This window comes from Amblyraja radiata, chromosome 3 (assembly GCF_010909765.2).
Source record: "Amblyraja radiata isolate CabotCenter1 chromosome 3, sAmbRad1.1.pri, whole genome shotgun sequence".
NCBI classification, from domain to species: domain Eukaryota; kingdom Metazoa; phylum Chordata; class Chondrichthyes; order Rajiformes; family Rajidae; genus Amblyraja; species Amblyraja radiata.
The window spans coordinates 52079610-52095261 of NC_045958.1; the positions used below are offsets into that span (position 1 = coordinate 52079610).

At 43.5% G+C, this 15652-nt stretch overlaps 1 protein-coding gene across 3 annotated transcripts in view; it reads left to right on the top strand.

Moving 5' to 3' along the window:
- smarca2 (SWI/SNF related, matrix associated, actin dependent regulator of chromatin, subfamily a, member 2) overlaps nt 1-15652 on the top strand; it is a 140792-nt gene that overhangs the window by 68761 nt on the left and 56379 nt on the right. For all 3 annotated transcript variants that reach the window (XM_033017796.1, XM_033017797.1, XM_033017798.1), the window contains exons 16-19: nt 2971-3134; nt 9140-9206; nt 10156-10266; nt 12651-12893. In XM_033017796.1, the coding sequence (XP_032873687.1) occupies nt 2971-3134; nt 9140-9206; nt 10156-10266; nt 12651-12893 (585 nt within the window). The remainder of the gene's footprint in view (nt 1-2970; nt 3135-9139; nt 9207-10155; nt 10267-12650; nt 12894-15652) is intronic.

Here is a 15652-nt window from a genome sequence, read left to right on the forward strand (position 1 = left end):
CGCTAACGGCAGGTATTCGGGAAGACTCGCTAACGGCAGGTAAGCACGGGAAGACTCGTGAAGATTTTTCAACATGATGAAAAATGTCCATGAGAGCCCCGAGTGCTGGCGAGTGGCCATTACCGTAAATCTCCGAGTTCGAATCGGGGAGAATTCTAGGAATGAACTCGTACTGTGGGATATACAGTGGCTTGCAAAAGTATTCATACCCCTTGAACTTTTCCACATTTTGTCACGTTACAACCACAAACGTAAATGTGTTTTATTGGGATTTTATGTGATAGACCAACACAAAGTGGCGCATAATTGTGAAGTGGAAGGAAAATGATACATGGTTTTCAAATTTTTTTACAAATAAAAAACTGAAAAGTGTGGCGTGCAAAAGTATTCAGCCCCCTTTACTCTGATACCCCTAAATAAAATCCAGTGCAACCAATTGCCTTCAGAAGTCACCTAATTAGTAAATATTTTTTTCAATTCAATTCAATTCAATTTATTTGTCATTTGGACCCCTTGAGGTCCAAACGAAATGTCGTTTCTGCAGCCATACATTACAAAACAAAAAAGACCCGAGACACAACACAGTTTACATAAACATCCATCACATCACTGTGATGGAAGGCAAAAAAAAAGTATCTCTCCACTGCACTCTCCCCCCCCGATGTCAGAGTCAAAGTCAAAGCCCCCGGCTGGCGATGGCGATTGTCCCGCGGCCATTAAAGCCACGCCGGGTGATGCAAGGTCGCGCACCGGGTCTTGGTGTTAGAGCCCCCGGCGTGCGCTCACAGAGTCCCGCGGCCATTCCAAGCCGCGCGGGGCGATGGTGTAAGGCCCCGCTCAGGTGCTCTTCAACCCCGCAACTCGGGCGGGAGAAATCGCCGTTGCGGAAGCCCCGAAAAGTGGTCTCCCAGCAGGGACCCGCGGGCTCTCGGTGCCGCCGTCCGCCAAACCCGCAGTTGCAGCCTCCGAAGCTCCAGAGGTCGGGTGGCAGCAGCGCTGCACCACCGCTCCACCCGCTCCGGACTCGGCCAGCTCCGTGACGGTGAGTAGTCGGCAGCTCCGTAGCTGGAACCCCAGGTCGTTCCTGTTGGAGGCCGCTCCACGTTGCAGCCCCAACGACAACGGAGACCCGACAAAGAAAAGGTCGGGTCTCCCGTGCAGGGGAAAGATTTTAAAGTTACCCCCACACCCCCCCACACACATACCCCAACAAAAAAAATAACAAAAACTACATAAAAACAAGACAAAAAATAATAAAAACACAGACGGACTGCAGAGGCCGCTGCTGACGAGAGCCGTGCCACCCACCGATGCCCTATTCACCCTGAATAGAGTCCACTTGTGTGTAATCTAATCTCAGTATAAATACAGCTGTTCTGTGAAGGCCTCAGAGGTTTGTTAGAGAACATTAGTGAACAAACAGCATCATGAAGCCCAAGGAACACACCAGACAGGTCAGGGATAAAGTTGTGGAGAAGTTTAAAGCAGGGTTAGGTTATAAAAAAATATCCCAAGCTTTGAACATCTCACGGAGCACTGTTCAATCCATCATCCGAAAATGGAAAGAGTATGGCACAACTGCAAACCTACCAAGACATGGCCGTCCACCTAAACTGACAGGCCGGGCAAGGAGAGCATTGATCAGAGAAGCAGCCAAGAGGCCCATGGTAACTCTGGAGGAGCTGCAGAGATCCACAGCTCAGGTGGGAGAATCTGTCCACAGGACAACTATTAGTCGTGCACTCCACAAATCAGGCCTTTATGGAAGAGTGGCAAGAAGAAAGCCATTGTTGAAAAAAAGCCATAAGAAGTCCCGTTTGCAGTTTGCCAGAAGCCATGTGGGGGACCCAGCAAACATGTGGAGGAAGGTGCTCTGGTCAGATGAGACCAAAATTGAAGTTTTTGGCCAAAATGCAAAACGCTATGTGTGGCGGAAAACTAACACTGCACATCACCCTGAACACACCATCCCCACTGTGAAACATGGTGGTGGCAGTATCATGCTGTGGGGATGCTTTCCTTCAGCAGGGACAGGGAAGCTGGTCAGAGTTGATGGGAAGATGGATGGAGCCAAATACAGGGCAAACTTGGAAGAAAACCTGTTAGAGTCTGCAAAAGACTTGAGACTGGGGCGGAGGTTCACCTTCCAGCAGGACAACGACCCTAAACATACAGCCAGAGCTACAATGGAATGGTTTAGATCAAAGCATATTCATGTGTTAGAATGGCCCAGTCAAAGTCCAGACCTAAATCCAATTGAGAATCTCTGGCAAGATTTGAAAATTGCTGTTCACAGACGCTCTCCATCCAATCTGACTGAGCTTGAGCTATTTTGCCAAGAAGAATGGGCAAAAATTTCAGTCTCTAGATGTGCAAAGCTGGTAGAGACATACCCCAAAAGACTTGCAGCTGTAATTGCAGCAAAAGGTGGTTCTACAAAGTATTGACTCAGGGGGGCTGAATACTTTTGCACGCCACACTTTTCAGTTTTTTATTTGTAAAAAAAATTGAAAACCATGTATCGTTTTCCTTCCACTTCACAATTATGCACCACTTTGTGTTGGTCTATCACATAAAATCCCAATAAAATACATTTACGTTTGTGGTTGTAACGTGACAAAATGTGGAAAAGTTCAAGGGGTATGAATACTTTTGCAAGCCACTGTAGGTTTAACCAGGAGACAAAAGTTACTCTTTCACCTCAATTTCTATCTTTTTTTTAAGTTTTGATTTAATTGCAGTTTTATTAATTTGTTTTGGACTTGAGGCCTATGTTTAAAAAACTATTCAGTTAACTCTGATGAGAGTTTCATGTACTTTAGATTACAATCCAGTTTTTCATTATTGCTATAGATGCATGAAAATCCAAGTGTATCTGAATAAAATTGAAATTTGAACCTATATATTTTTCAAAAACAAGTTTCAACTGGTTACCTAATACCACCTAATATTTTCTTCTGTAATCTTCAGGTTCAGGGGCTTGAATGGATGGTTTCTCTTTACAATAACAATTTGAATGGAATTTTGGCTGATGAAATGGGACTTGGAAAGACAATCCAGACTATTGGGCTCATTACATACCTAATGGAGCACAAGAGACTTAACGGACCTTATCTCATTATTGTTCCTCTTTCGTAAGTTTGCTAAAATTGCTATGTTCTATTTTGTGTACCACTGAACTGCTTCGTATTTTATTTAGTTTATGTGGAATTGTAATTCCGTATTCTCTACCATGGAAAGTAGTGGAGGTTAAACATATTTAAGGAGGAATCAGGTGTAGTTATGGCTAAGGAGAGAAAAGAATATGGGGAAAAAGTAGGGACGGGGTAAGAATTTGAATGTTCATACCGAATGGCATATTCCTGCTCATAATTTATTTGTTTCTATTCTGAGGAAATATTGCAATTATTTTCACTCTTCACGTTGAAATTGCAGGCTTCTCTCTGACTGGGACAAATGGGCCTCCAAAACTGATCATGTTGTACCAAATCTTAATTTTCTTCTTATTAGTTTACTCTTAAGATTCAAGAGAGTTTATTGTTATGTGTCCCTGATAGGACAATGAAATTCTTGCTTTGCTTCAGCACAAGAGAACATAGTGGGCATGACTACAGAACGGACCAGTGTGTCCATATACCATTATATAAATATATACACACATGAATAAATAAACTGATAAAGTGCAAATAAACAGATAATGGGCTATTAATGTTCATAGTTTTGTCCGAGCCAGGTTTAATAGCCTGATGGCTGTGGGGAAGTAGCTATTCCTGAACCTGGTCGTTGCAGTCTTCGGGCTCCTGTACCTTCCACCTAAAGGTAGTGTGGCCAGGATGGTGTGGGTCCTTGATGATACTGCCAGCCTTTTTGAGGCAGCGACTGCGATAGATCCCCTCGATGGAAGGGAGGTCAGAGCCGATGATGGACTGGGCAGAGTTTACTACTTTTTGTAGTCTTTTCCTCTCCAGGGCGCTCAAGTTGCCGAACCAAGCCACGATGCAACCGGTCAGCATGGTCTCTACTGTGCACCTATAGAAGTTAGAGAGGGTCCTCCTTGACAAACTGACTCTCCATAATCTTCTCAGGAAGTAGAGGCGCAGATGTGCTTTCTTAATAATTGCATCAGTGTTCTCGGACCAGGAAAGATCTTCAGAGATGTGCACGCCCAGGAATTTGAAGCTCTTGACCCTTTCAACCATCCTGTTGATATAAACAGGACTGTGGGTCCCCATTCTACTCCTTCCAAAGTCCACAATCGGTTCCTTGGTTTTGATGGTGTTGAGGGCCAGGTTATTGTGCTGGCACCATATGGACAGTCGCTCAACCTCTCTTCTATACTCTGACATCCCCATCAGTGATATGTCCCACAACAGCGGTATCGTCAGCGAACTTGATGATGGAGTTCGTACTATGACCGGCTACACAGTCATGAGTGTAGAGTGGGTACGGCAGGGGGCTGAGCACGCAGCCTTGAGGTGCTCCCGTGCTGATTGTTATCGAGGCTGACACATTTCCACCAATACGAACAGACTGTGGTCTGTGAATGAGGAAGCTGAGGATCCAATTGTAGAGGGAAGCGCAGAGACCCTGTTCTGCGAGTTTGGTAACCAGCTTGGATGGGATGATTGTATTAAATGCCGAGCTGTAATCAATGAATAACAGACTGACATATGAGATTTTGTTGTCTAAGTGGTCCATAGCGGAGTGGAGAGCCAGTGAGATCGCATCCAACGTTGATCTGTTGTGGCGGTATGGTCGGATTAACCACAGTGTGGGCGAGGGATAGAGCGATAGGCATTCTTGATGGTGTTGTAGCAGTGGTCGAGGGTGTTTGGTCCTCTGGTGCAGCAGGAGACATGTTGGTGGAAGTTAGGGAGCGATTTCTTGAGGTTTGCCTTATTGAAGTCCCCAGCAATGGTGGTAAATGCCTCTGGGTAAGACGTCTGGTGTTTGTTGACCACGGCGTGCAGCTCCTCCAGTGCCAGACGGACGTCTGCCTGGGGTGGGATGTAGACCGCGGTCAGGATGATGGAGGTGAATTCCCTTGGGAGGTAGAAGGGACGGCACTTCACCGCCAGATGTTCGACGTGTGGAGAGCAGGAGTTGGACAGGACGGCCACGTCTGAGCACCATGCAGAGTTGACCATGAGGCAGACGCCCCCTCCTCTCCCTTTCCCAGATGCCAGTGTATGGTCCATACGGTGGATGGAGAACCCTTCAGGCTGGACCGCTGAGTCTGGGGAGCTGGGGGTGAGCCATGTCTCTGTGAAACAGAACACAGAGCATTCCCTCTGCTCCCTTTGATAAAGCAGCCTTGCCCTTAAGTCCTCCACTTTATTTTCAAGGGACTGTACATTGGCCAGTAGGATAGTAGGGAAAGGTGTTAAAACAACAAGATTTGTTTAGGCCTCTTTATTATCTGTATTTACATTTTCTTGGGATTATGTATTCAAATCCTTTGTTTTCTCTGTTTAAGAAGGAACTGCAGATGCTGGAAAATCGAAGGCAGACAATGCTGGAGAAATTCAGCGGGTGAGGCAGCATCTATGGAGTGAAGGAAATAGGCAACATTTCGGGTCGAAACCTGAGTGAAGAAGGGTTTCGACCCGAAACGTTGCCCATTTCCTTCGCTCCATAGATGCTGCCTCACCCGCTGAGTTTCTCCAACATTTTTGTCTACCTTAGCTTTCTCTGTTCATCCAAGTTATTGGTATGTTTCCATTGAATGGTCTAGAACACAGTACAGCACAGGAACAAACCCTTCGGCCCACGTTTGTGCAAAACATGATGCTATTATCTACCTGTACATGATCCATATCCCTCTATTTCTTGCATTTCCATGAGCCTGTCTAAAAGCCTCTTATACACCACTATCATCTGCCGCCGCCACTCTGCGCAGTGCATTCCAGGCCACCACCACTCTGTGTGTAAAAACAAAAAGATGCCCGCACATCTCCATTGAACTTTCTCCCTTTCACCTTATAGCTATGTCCTCCACTGTTGGACATTTCCACCCTGGAAAAAGGTTTATGACTGTACCCTATAAATGTCTCTCTGTTAAAGTAGACATGTATCATTGTACTTCATGTATGCAACAACCTTTAAATCTACTCCCTTATATCTTGTCCATAAGTTAATTTATCCACGGTGTTATGTTTCCCTTCTTAACAATGTTCCATCTCTTTCCACCAGATATTTCCCCTCTCCACCACCCGCCATCCCTCCTCCTGGTTCTACATTTCACTCCCCACATTTCTTTCTTATCAGATCCCACCATTTGCACCCTTTGTCTTTCCCCACTTTTTACCTCCAACCTTGGTTCCTATTTCTCCCTTTTTCATCCTGACTCATTGTACCAATCAAGTCTTACACATGGATCAACCTATCACTTGCTACTTCTTGCCCCACTCCTCACATTTTCTTGCTGACTATGGCCCATCTACTCCATCATTCTGAAAAGAATAGTGTAGGAAGGTACTGCAGATGCTGGTTTACACCGAAGATAGACTTAAAATGCTGAAGTAACTCAGCGGCACAGGCAGCATCTCTGGAGAGACGGAATGGGTGATGTTTTGGGTCAAGACCCTTCTGAAGAATAGTCCAGACCCAAAATGTTGTCTGTCCCTTTTCCTTCTTAGATACTGCCTGACCTGTAGAGTTCTTCCAGCAGTCTGTTAAACAATAAATTCTGTATGGCTCACAATGCATCTCATAGGCTGAACTCCAAACTTTGAGGTATTTGCGACAGTGCTGCACTATCTTTCAGATGAGCCATTAAACTGTATTGCTCTCTCAGAGAAACAAAGATTTCATTACTTTATTTAGAATGATGGTGAGAAAGTTACCTCAGATTTCTGACATAACTCATCATTCAAATAAATCGGCACTACCATTATTCAGTAATTGTGCAAAGTGAGTCTTCAGTTTTTAAGTGAGTCTGCACTATAAATGTGATTGTGTTGATTGTGAAGCACTTTGGTTATCCAGAGGTCCGAAACTTCAGCTATTTTACATTTAGAATGCCTGCAATTGTTAGACTGATACTTTCCATAGTTTGTCCTCATCTCACTGGCAATCATCTTCATTTTCCATGATACTATTGGTTATTGTTTTCCAGTAACAATGAAAAGACAAAAAGGGAATAAAATAAAAAAGCACATTCCCATTCCCAGAGCAAAGATTTGTTTCCACATTCGCAGACGCGTACTTTTACAAATAAGCGCTCAATGAAGGTCTCCAGAATTAGTATACACTGCCCTTTTGGTGTCCTGAATATTACCCCACATACTATCATGTATCCCTAGTAGACATGCAACACTAACAGAGGGACACCCTCAGATGTGAATGCCTACTGAGCAAATATACACATACCCTGTCATTCCGACTGGTGAGTGACCACAACTGGTGACCCTGTCACGCCAAACTACCTGGCCGCTTGCATGCACACGCACATGTACGTACAATCACACTTTACATCTGCTTTGTTCTTTGATTTCATGTGACCTCGCGGTCATTGGCCTAAACAGTTCTAATCATAGGGTGCCAGCTTTAAATATTCATTCACTTAGACTACTGTGGTTACTGGCCACATAATGGGTCGTGAGCAGATCCTGGATCCAAATGTTGCGTTTTTATTTAAATAAACCTGTAGATGGAAAAAGTCCTTATTTAGCATAACAAACATCTCATGGAGAATTCCCAAGAATGTTGAGGTTTTGTACCCCACAAAAATAACAAGGGGTATCAAAAGGGTTTCGGCCCGAAACGTCACCTATTTCCTTCGCTCCATAGATGCTGCTGCACCCGCTGAGTTTCTCCAGCATTTTTGTGTACCAAGGGGTATCAAATATAGTTTCAATTTCAACTTTTCTTTGGTTGGGCAAACCACTCCATGGAATTACCTGTTTATAATGGGGACACTTCTCAACTGACCAGAATGCCTCTGCATATTAAAACCTTTGTTGGGAATTCAGACATCAAAACACCCTCCTTTTCCCAATATGCTGGGAGGTGACTCTCAGCAGATGATGTGTATTCATGCATATCCTGGTTCTCGTTCATTTTAAACTGTTTTTTGTTTGTTTTTAACCCCCTTCCCTTGACTGCAGAAGGATGTCCTATGTTTAATAATACCAAACAACGGTTGACATTTTGTTCCACAAAAGTGTACATGTTATTTTCAACTTAAACAAAGTATAGCCCAGACATCTTCCACATACCTTCTGGCTATTACCAATTCTCCCCTGGATGTCACCTGGATGGGATGATAAAGAAGATTTATGGCATGGCTCCTTTCATCGGTTGGGAAGCTACCTATAAAAGTCTGGAGGTTATGTTGCAGCTGTATAAAACTTTGGTTCGGCCACATTTACTTTGTCTTGTCACTACATTACAGGATCTGGAGGCTGTGGTGAGGGTGCAGGCGTGGTTCATCTGGTTGCCTGGATTAAAGAGCATTAGCTATGGAAAGAGTTTGTCAAATGTTGATTGTTTACTCTGAGTCATTATATGGGTAGTTAGAGTGGAGACACAAGACTTGATTCTGATGCAGGATTTCGACCGAAAAACCTCAAACATTCCTTAGAACCTATGGATGCTGCTTGATATGTTGAATTCCTCCAGCAGATTGCTTCTAGTTAGTCGGGGTCGTATTCCCAGGGTGGAAATGACAAATTCTTGCTTTAAAGTGAGAGGGAGGAAATTTTTAGAGTTTATGCGGCAATTTTCTTTTGCACAGGGAGTGGTAGGTGCCTGGAACGTTTTGCATGGGGAAATGGTGTAAGCAGATACAACAGCACCACAGACACGTGAACATGCAGGGAACTAAGAGATACAGACCATATGCCGATTGATAATGCAGTTTTAAAATGGCATCATGGCTAGCATCGAATCTGACTTGTTTAGTGTGATTCAGTATTTGGTGATTTATTAATTACATTGGGAGTGAAAGATGTTCCCAATTATTATATTGTAGTCTACATGTAGATTGACAACACCTACTTATTTGAAATGCTGGGTAAGTAATATAATTGTTTTTGAATTGATGGATGAATGAAACCTATCTAATTTATATATTTTTGTAATATTTAAACATTTGAATTGGTCGTCAATGCTTAACTTTTTTTGTATTTCCCTTTAGAACTTTGTCGAACTGGGTATATGAGTTTGATAAATGGGCCCCATCTGTTGTGAAAATTTCTTATAAGGTTAGTTCTTTGGCCTCGGTGTAGAAAATGTGCAGAATTCCTGATTTTGTGTAGCTTTTGAAACAGGTTTAGAGTAATCACATTTTTTAAATTTAATTCCATAGTGTATGCTTTGCGTTTCAGATGAACAATAAATGCTCCTTGCCAGATCAAAATAAAAATTAGGTCATTGGAGGGGAGGAAGTAAAAAGAGTTGCATACTAATGTGCAATTAGTTTTGAATGTTAATGGTGTAAATTACTAACACCAGTATTTTTCTAATTTAACAAATTAGTCTGCAATATAATATGAATAACATATCATTGTGGGCAACAGAGAATGAGTGATCCTTGCTCAAAATTGATTTGGCAGGACATACAATATAATATTTAGATTGAACCTGTGAATGTTAAGATAAATATTTTTATGTAGTTCACTTGTTAATGTGCATCTATAACTAATTTTGCATAATTATTATTGACATTTTTTGTTCCTCATTAAAAATAGGGAAAATATCAGTGTTTAATAGACAGCAAGCTTTGAAATAAAAGTTGGTAGTATTAAGAATGGAAATATTGCTGCACTGATATTTTTTCACAAGGTTGTACTATAATGTGGCTATTTATCATTATGGATCATTTTCTTTTGCGCTTTTCTCTCAAATTTCCTGCCATTATACTGACTAACCCGGCAAGATGTGCTTTATTTAATTTTATTTAAAACATGGAAAGCTGGTGGGCTGCACTACAATGAGTAAACATAATGGAACATTTAAACTGGAGCATTCAATCTACAGAATCTTTAAAAATCGTTGTAAGGTTTGTTAAATAAGACATAACTGTTAGTACAAGGTAATGTAATTTTAATGCAGGTCCAAATGTAGTTATGCACAGTATTAATTAAGTTTGATGAAATACTAGTAAATATCTGTTGGCTTGCTATTCTGATGTAATGTTCATTTGTACCTCAGGGTACTCCTGCGCTTCGTCGGTCCTTTATTCCACAGATGCGCAGCGGAAAATTCAATGTTCTTTTAACCACGTATGAGTATATCATTAAGGACAAACACGTGCTTGCTAAGGTAAGACAGATTTACCCATCTGATAAACTTTATTTACTAAATGTAATTGTAGTTGCTGGTAAGATTTCTTGCTCATTTTGGGTTGATGTAGCAGCAACTGTCAGATTAATAGAAATTAACCTAAATGTATTGGAATTGTTTGGTATTGATCTATTGTCATGTGCACTAAGATACAGTGAAATACTTTGTTTTGCCTCTAGTGGGAAGAAGCAGTTGTTGCTTCATAAAACTTTGGTGAGGCTATTGTGTGCATTTCTGATTACAGTTACAGGAAGGATTTACCTTGGAGAGGGTGCAGAAAAAGTTCACCGATATGTTTCCTGGATTAGAGAGTATTAGCTCTGAGATGTTTGAAAAAGTTTGCATGTTTTCTCTGGAGTGTTGGATGATGAGGGGAGAACTTTCAGAAGATAAACAAATATGAGTGCTAGGGTAAACGGAACCTTTTCCCCCAAGGTTGGAATGTCAAATATTAAAGGGCATAGCTCTGTGGGGCAAGTGCTAGGTACCTGGATTGTGCTGCCAGGGGTGGTGGTGGATGCAGACATAATAGTAGCATTTAGAGGCTTAGGTGGGTAACAGAAACATGTAGGGGACCTGTCTGAAACTTGCGCCGCTCTGTGTTGACATTTTGCAGCAAAACTGCAAAGGATCAAATATAACAGTTCCGAACTTATTTGGATAAAAGAAACAGCACAAATCAATGCTTTTACTTGCAAGCTGTTAGTCCATTTAAATGGATTAGTTATTGCGATCTCCCGACGGCCATGGAGCTGCCGATTGTAAGGGATTTCCCAATGGCAGGAGATTGCCCAACTTCGCAGCGGGTTGCAGGTAGAGCAAATGTAGAGCTGGGGAAGCCTCCTTTGTGTCTGGAAACGTTGCTGACCACCACGTAAGACTGAAGTGCAGGGGACAACGACCTCCCTCTCCCTTCACTCACCCTATTATTCTACTAGCCAATGTGCTGTCCCCTAGAGAACTTAAATGCAAGGCTGCTTTATCAAAGAGAGATGAGGGAATGCTGTGTGCTGTTTCATGGAGACATGGCTCAACCCGCTCCGCAGACTAGGCCCTCCAGCCCAAAGGTTTCTCCACCCATCGCATGGAATGAGTGGAGGCATCAGGGAAAGTGAGAAACTTCCAAACTACCACCAGCATGTGCCCTGCTGCACCAGAGGATCAAACACGCTTGACCACTGCTATTCTACCATCAAAGATACATATCACTCCATCTCTCGTCCTCACTTTGGGAAATCTGACCATCTGGCGGTGCTCCTTCCTGCATATAAGTAGAGACTGAAGAGCACAGCCCCAGCAGTGAATACTGCACAGAGCTTGTCAGGGAAGGCAGAGCAACATCTCTGGGAGTTGGTAGAGGGGGAGATGTTCAAGGACTCGGCAACAAACCTGTACTAATATGCCAACTTGATAAGGAAACTGGACTAAGTGGTACCCGTTGGGTCTCTGTCACACGGGAGGCCTGGTCCCCCAACACAATATTCAACCACTGAGCCATAGCCCCCAACTGCGTATGATTGGCTGACGGGCCCGCACTAATGGCAGAAGTTAAGTTAAAGTTAATAAGTTTGCATTTAATATTTTCATTACCTCGCCATCCCACTTCTATCCTCCTCCTCCTCCCCCTCGTCTTCAGCTTCCTCTTCTTTCCCCTGTCCTCCTCCCCTCCCCTCACCTCTCCCTTCCTCTCCTTTCCCCTACCCTCAATCACTCCCTCCCTCCCTCCATAACCCCTCTCCCCTCCTCTCCCTCTATCCCTCCTCCTCCCCCACTCTCCCTACTCACCTCCCCCACTTACCCTCATGGCTACTGTTCGTAGCCCTATATATCTCCCAATGGGTCATTTTTACCCTTGTAGTTTCCTAACTCTACCCACATTGATTCTATACCTTCTGATCCAATGTCATCCCTTGCCAAGGATTGAATTTCATTCCTTACCAGCAGAGCCATCTCACCCCATCTGCCCAGGTAATAGAGATGGGGAGGGGGAAGAGAGAGGAGGGGAGGGAGGGGGTGAGGGGAGGAAGCAGAGGAGGGTTGGTGGAGGGTGGGGAGAGTGAGGATAATGGAGGAGATGCGTTCACATTGATCTTATTTTTTTTAACACGTTTTTGCCACGTCCGTGCAGTTGGGGGCTATGGGTGAGTGGTGCAATATTGCTTTAATGAACTATTAAAATTCCAAGTTGTAATTTGTAATAATTCATGATTTGGCTGTAAGAGGAGAAATAGAAATAACTAGATGACTATACTTGTGGTGTATTCTTAAGTAGTTTTCCATAACTTCTCAGTAGAATAATTCATTTGATTGTAAGGTTCTGGGAAAGTTGCTTTGACTCACCAAATATTCCTTTTGTTTCGTAGCTTCGATGGAAATACATGATTGTAGATGAAGGTCATCGTATGAAAAATCACCATTGTAAGCTGACCCAGGTGCTGAATACTCATTACGTTGCACCTCGTCGGGTCCTCTTGACTGGAACACCCCTGCAAAACAAACTTCCTGAACTCTGGGCTCTTCTGAATTTTCTTTTGCCTACTATCTTCAAAAGCTGCAGCACCTTTGAACAATGGTTTAATGCTCCATTCGCCATGACTGGAGAACGGGTAAAGATCATGCCATTATTGTTTTGCATTTCTCTTTAAAGTTATGTTGTTATAAATTTAGGCAACCAAAACATCCAAACAAAAATCATTGAATTATACTACATACAGATTCATTATATGAACACAGTCATTAAATATATATTGCTGAGAGGATTTTGGATGATGGAGATTTAAAAGGTTATGGGAAGTCCCTTCTTACTAACCTTATCCAGCCTCAGTTAGAATCCCCCCCCCCCCCTCGTTCTTCTAAACTCTAGTCAATCTAATCTCTCCTCAAATGACAGTCCTGCTGCCCCAAAAATCCATCTAATGAGCCATTGTTGTACTATTTTAGGGGAAGTATTATCTTTTCTTGGGGACGAACACCAAAGCTGTACACAATACTCCAAAGTGTGATCTTGCCGTTCCCATGTAACTGTAGCTATGCCCTTGCCCTTATACATTCCTGTACTCTTGCCCTTGTACAATCCTGTACTCTTGCTTCGAAGGCCAATGTATCATTAATTGTGTACCATACCTGCATATTTGCTTTCAGTGGATGAGCACAAGAACATTTAAGTCTCTTTGTGCATTAACACCCCAATCTAACACAAACATAATACATTGTTTTTCTGTTCTTCCGACCAAAATGGTTAATTTCACGTTTGCCCATCTCTTACTGCATCTGCAGTGTTTTGTTTTCCACGTTGATTCTGTGTTTGGCACCTTGAAGCCTCTGTGCTCAGGGATATTTGATAAATGGTGGGAAGGTTGGCATGTGGAAACATTATATCTCTTTATTCCAATTTCCAGACCAGGGTAATCAACAGAAAAAGCAAACTTTATACATGGCAACTCTTTTTGCATCCAAGTATCTGGGACCAAAGATCAGACTAATGGGCCTGTCCCACTTAGGCGATTTTTCAGCGGACTGCTGGCGATTGTCAAGTTGCCGGCAGTCGCCTGAAAAACCGGTAACTGGAATGGCGACTGTCAGAGTGGAACACACACACAAACACATCGCTTCCTTCACCAGCCCGTTATGCAGGCGGGAGACAGGGCAAGCGGGGAGGAATGCTGTCTAAAAAAATTCACACGGTGTAAAGTCAAGGCGAAACAGACACACACTGCAATGAACAGGAAGGTTGGCGCTGTAAAAAGACAGCTAAAGCACAATGTACGGTAAGTCCTTTCAAAGAGCGGGGAGAAGGAATGGAGACAACTTTTAAGAAGCCAGAGATACACGGCTATTAAGCTCGGCGGACATTTAACATTACCGGTCGGTTATCCTTGGTTCTGAAAACTGCTGCTTACCTTTTTTCCCCAATGAGCCAATGAAATTCACTGGTCACCACCGGCTACAACCTACGAGAACCTCCGAGAACCTTCGACCTCCTGGCAACCCATTAGGACCTCCTGGCGACCAACCTACGGCTCGAGAATTCTTGCTACTCTCCATGGCGGCTTCATTCTAGTCGCCGCTAATTTTTCAACATGTTGAAAAATTCACAGCGACCATAATGAGGCCGCGACTAGTTCCCAGAATGCAGGAACTCCTCACGACCATGAAGGCGACTCCCCAGCAACCACCCGCGAACATATGGCGACCATGTGGTGACGGCAGTCGCCTAAGTGGGACAGGCCCATTAGAATCTTGCAGTGTTCCTTAGAATTAGGATGAAATATTGAGTTTTGATTAATTAACAATTTTTTTTTGTATGAGGCAGTATTCAATCAATAACAAAACAACTAAAAGTTTGTTTACAAATTTATATAGAAAAAGGCTGGATGGTAAAGAGAAGAAATAACCAAGCCTAGTATTTGTTTACATTTTGTGATGCTAAATGGTTATTTCTTCTCTTTACCATCCAATCCCTTTGCTATATCATTGTTATGCAACAGAATAATCATCATAACATGAGGGATTTGATTTGCCATACAGTCACACCAATAAAAAGCAACAAAACACACAAAATACATTTTAACATAAACATCCACCACAGTGACTCCTCCACATTCCTTACTGTGATGGAAGGTGAAAGAAAAAGTTCAATCACTTCCCTTCTTTCTCCTCGGGGGGGGGGCCTCAAACCTTCCGTTGTCGGGACGACCTTGGCTCCCGTAGCCGGCGGTCGGGCCCTCCGCATCGGGGCGATCCAGCTCCCTTATCGGGGGGGGGGGGGTCTAGCTCCCTCACCAGGTGATCGGACCCCGGATCGAGGCTAGTCAAACCTCTTGCGACTTTGGAGCTTCCCGTCATCAGTCTCTACCCAAGACTGCGAGCTCCTCAATGGTGAAATCCGCAGGCCGCAGTTGGAGCGTCGATCCCAGTCAAGGGATCACAAGCTCCGATGGTAAGTCAACGGTCCCGCGGTGGGGCTCAAAGTTAGTCTCGAGCAAGGCCGCCAGCTCCATGATGTTAGGCTGCAAAGCGACCGGAGATACGATCCGGAAAACAATCGCATCTCCGGCAAGGTAAGAGATTGAACAAAGTTTCCCCAGACCCCCTCCCCACCCCCCACATAAAACAAACCAGAGAACATTAACACATACTTTTTAAAACACACTAAAAATAACGAAAAGACAGACAGACTGTTGGCGAGGCTGACATCGCTGACGGAGCCACCCGGTGATATCATTCAGATGGTGTCTATGTCTACATTTTCTCCACATGGGAAAAGCTGTGTTATAAATATGCCATGGTCTCGACCCAAAACATCACCTATTCCTTTTCTCCAGAGATGTTGCCTGGCCCGTTGAGTTACTCCAGCTTTTTGTGT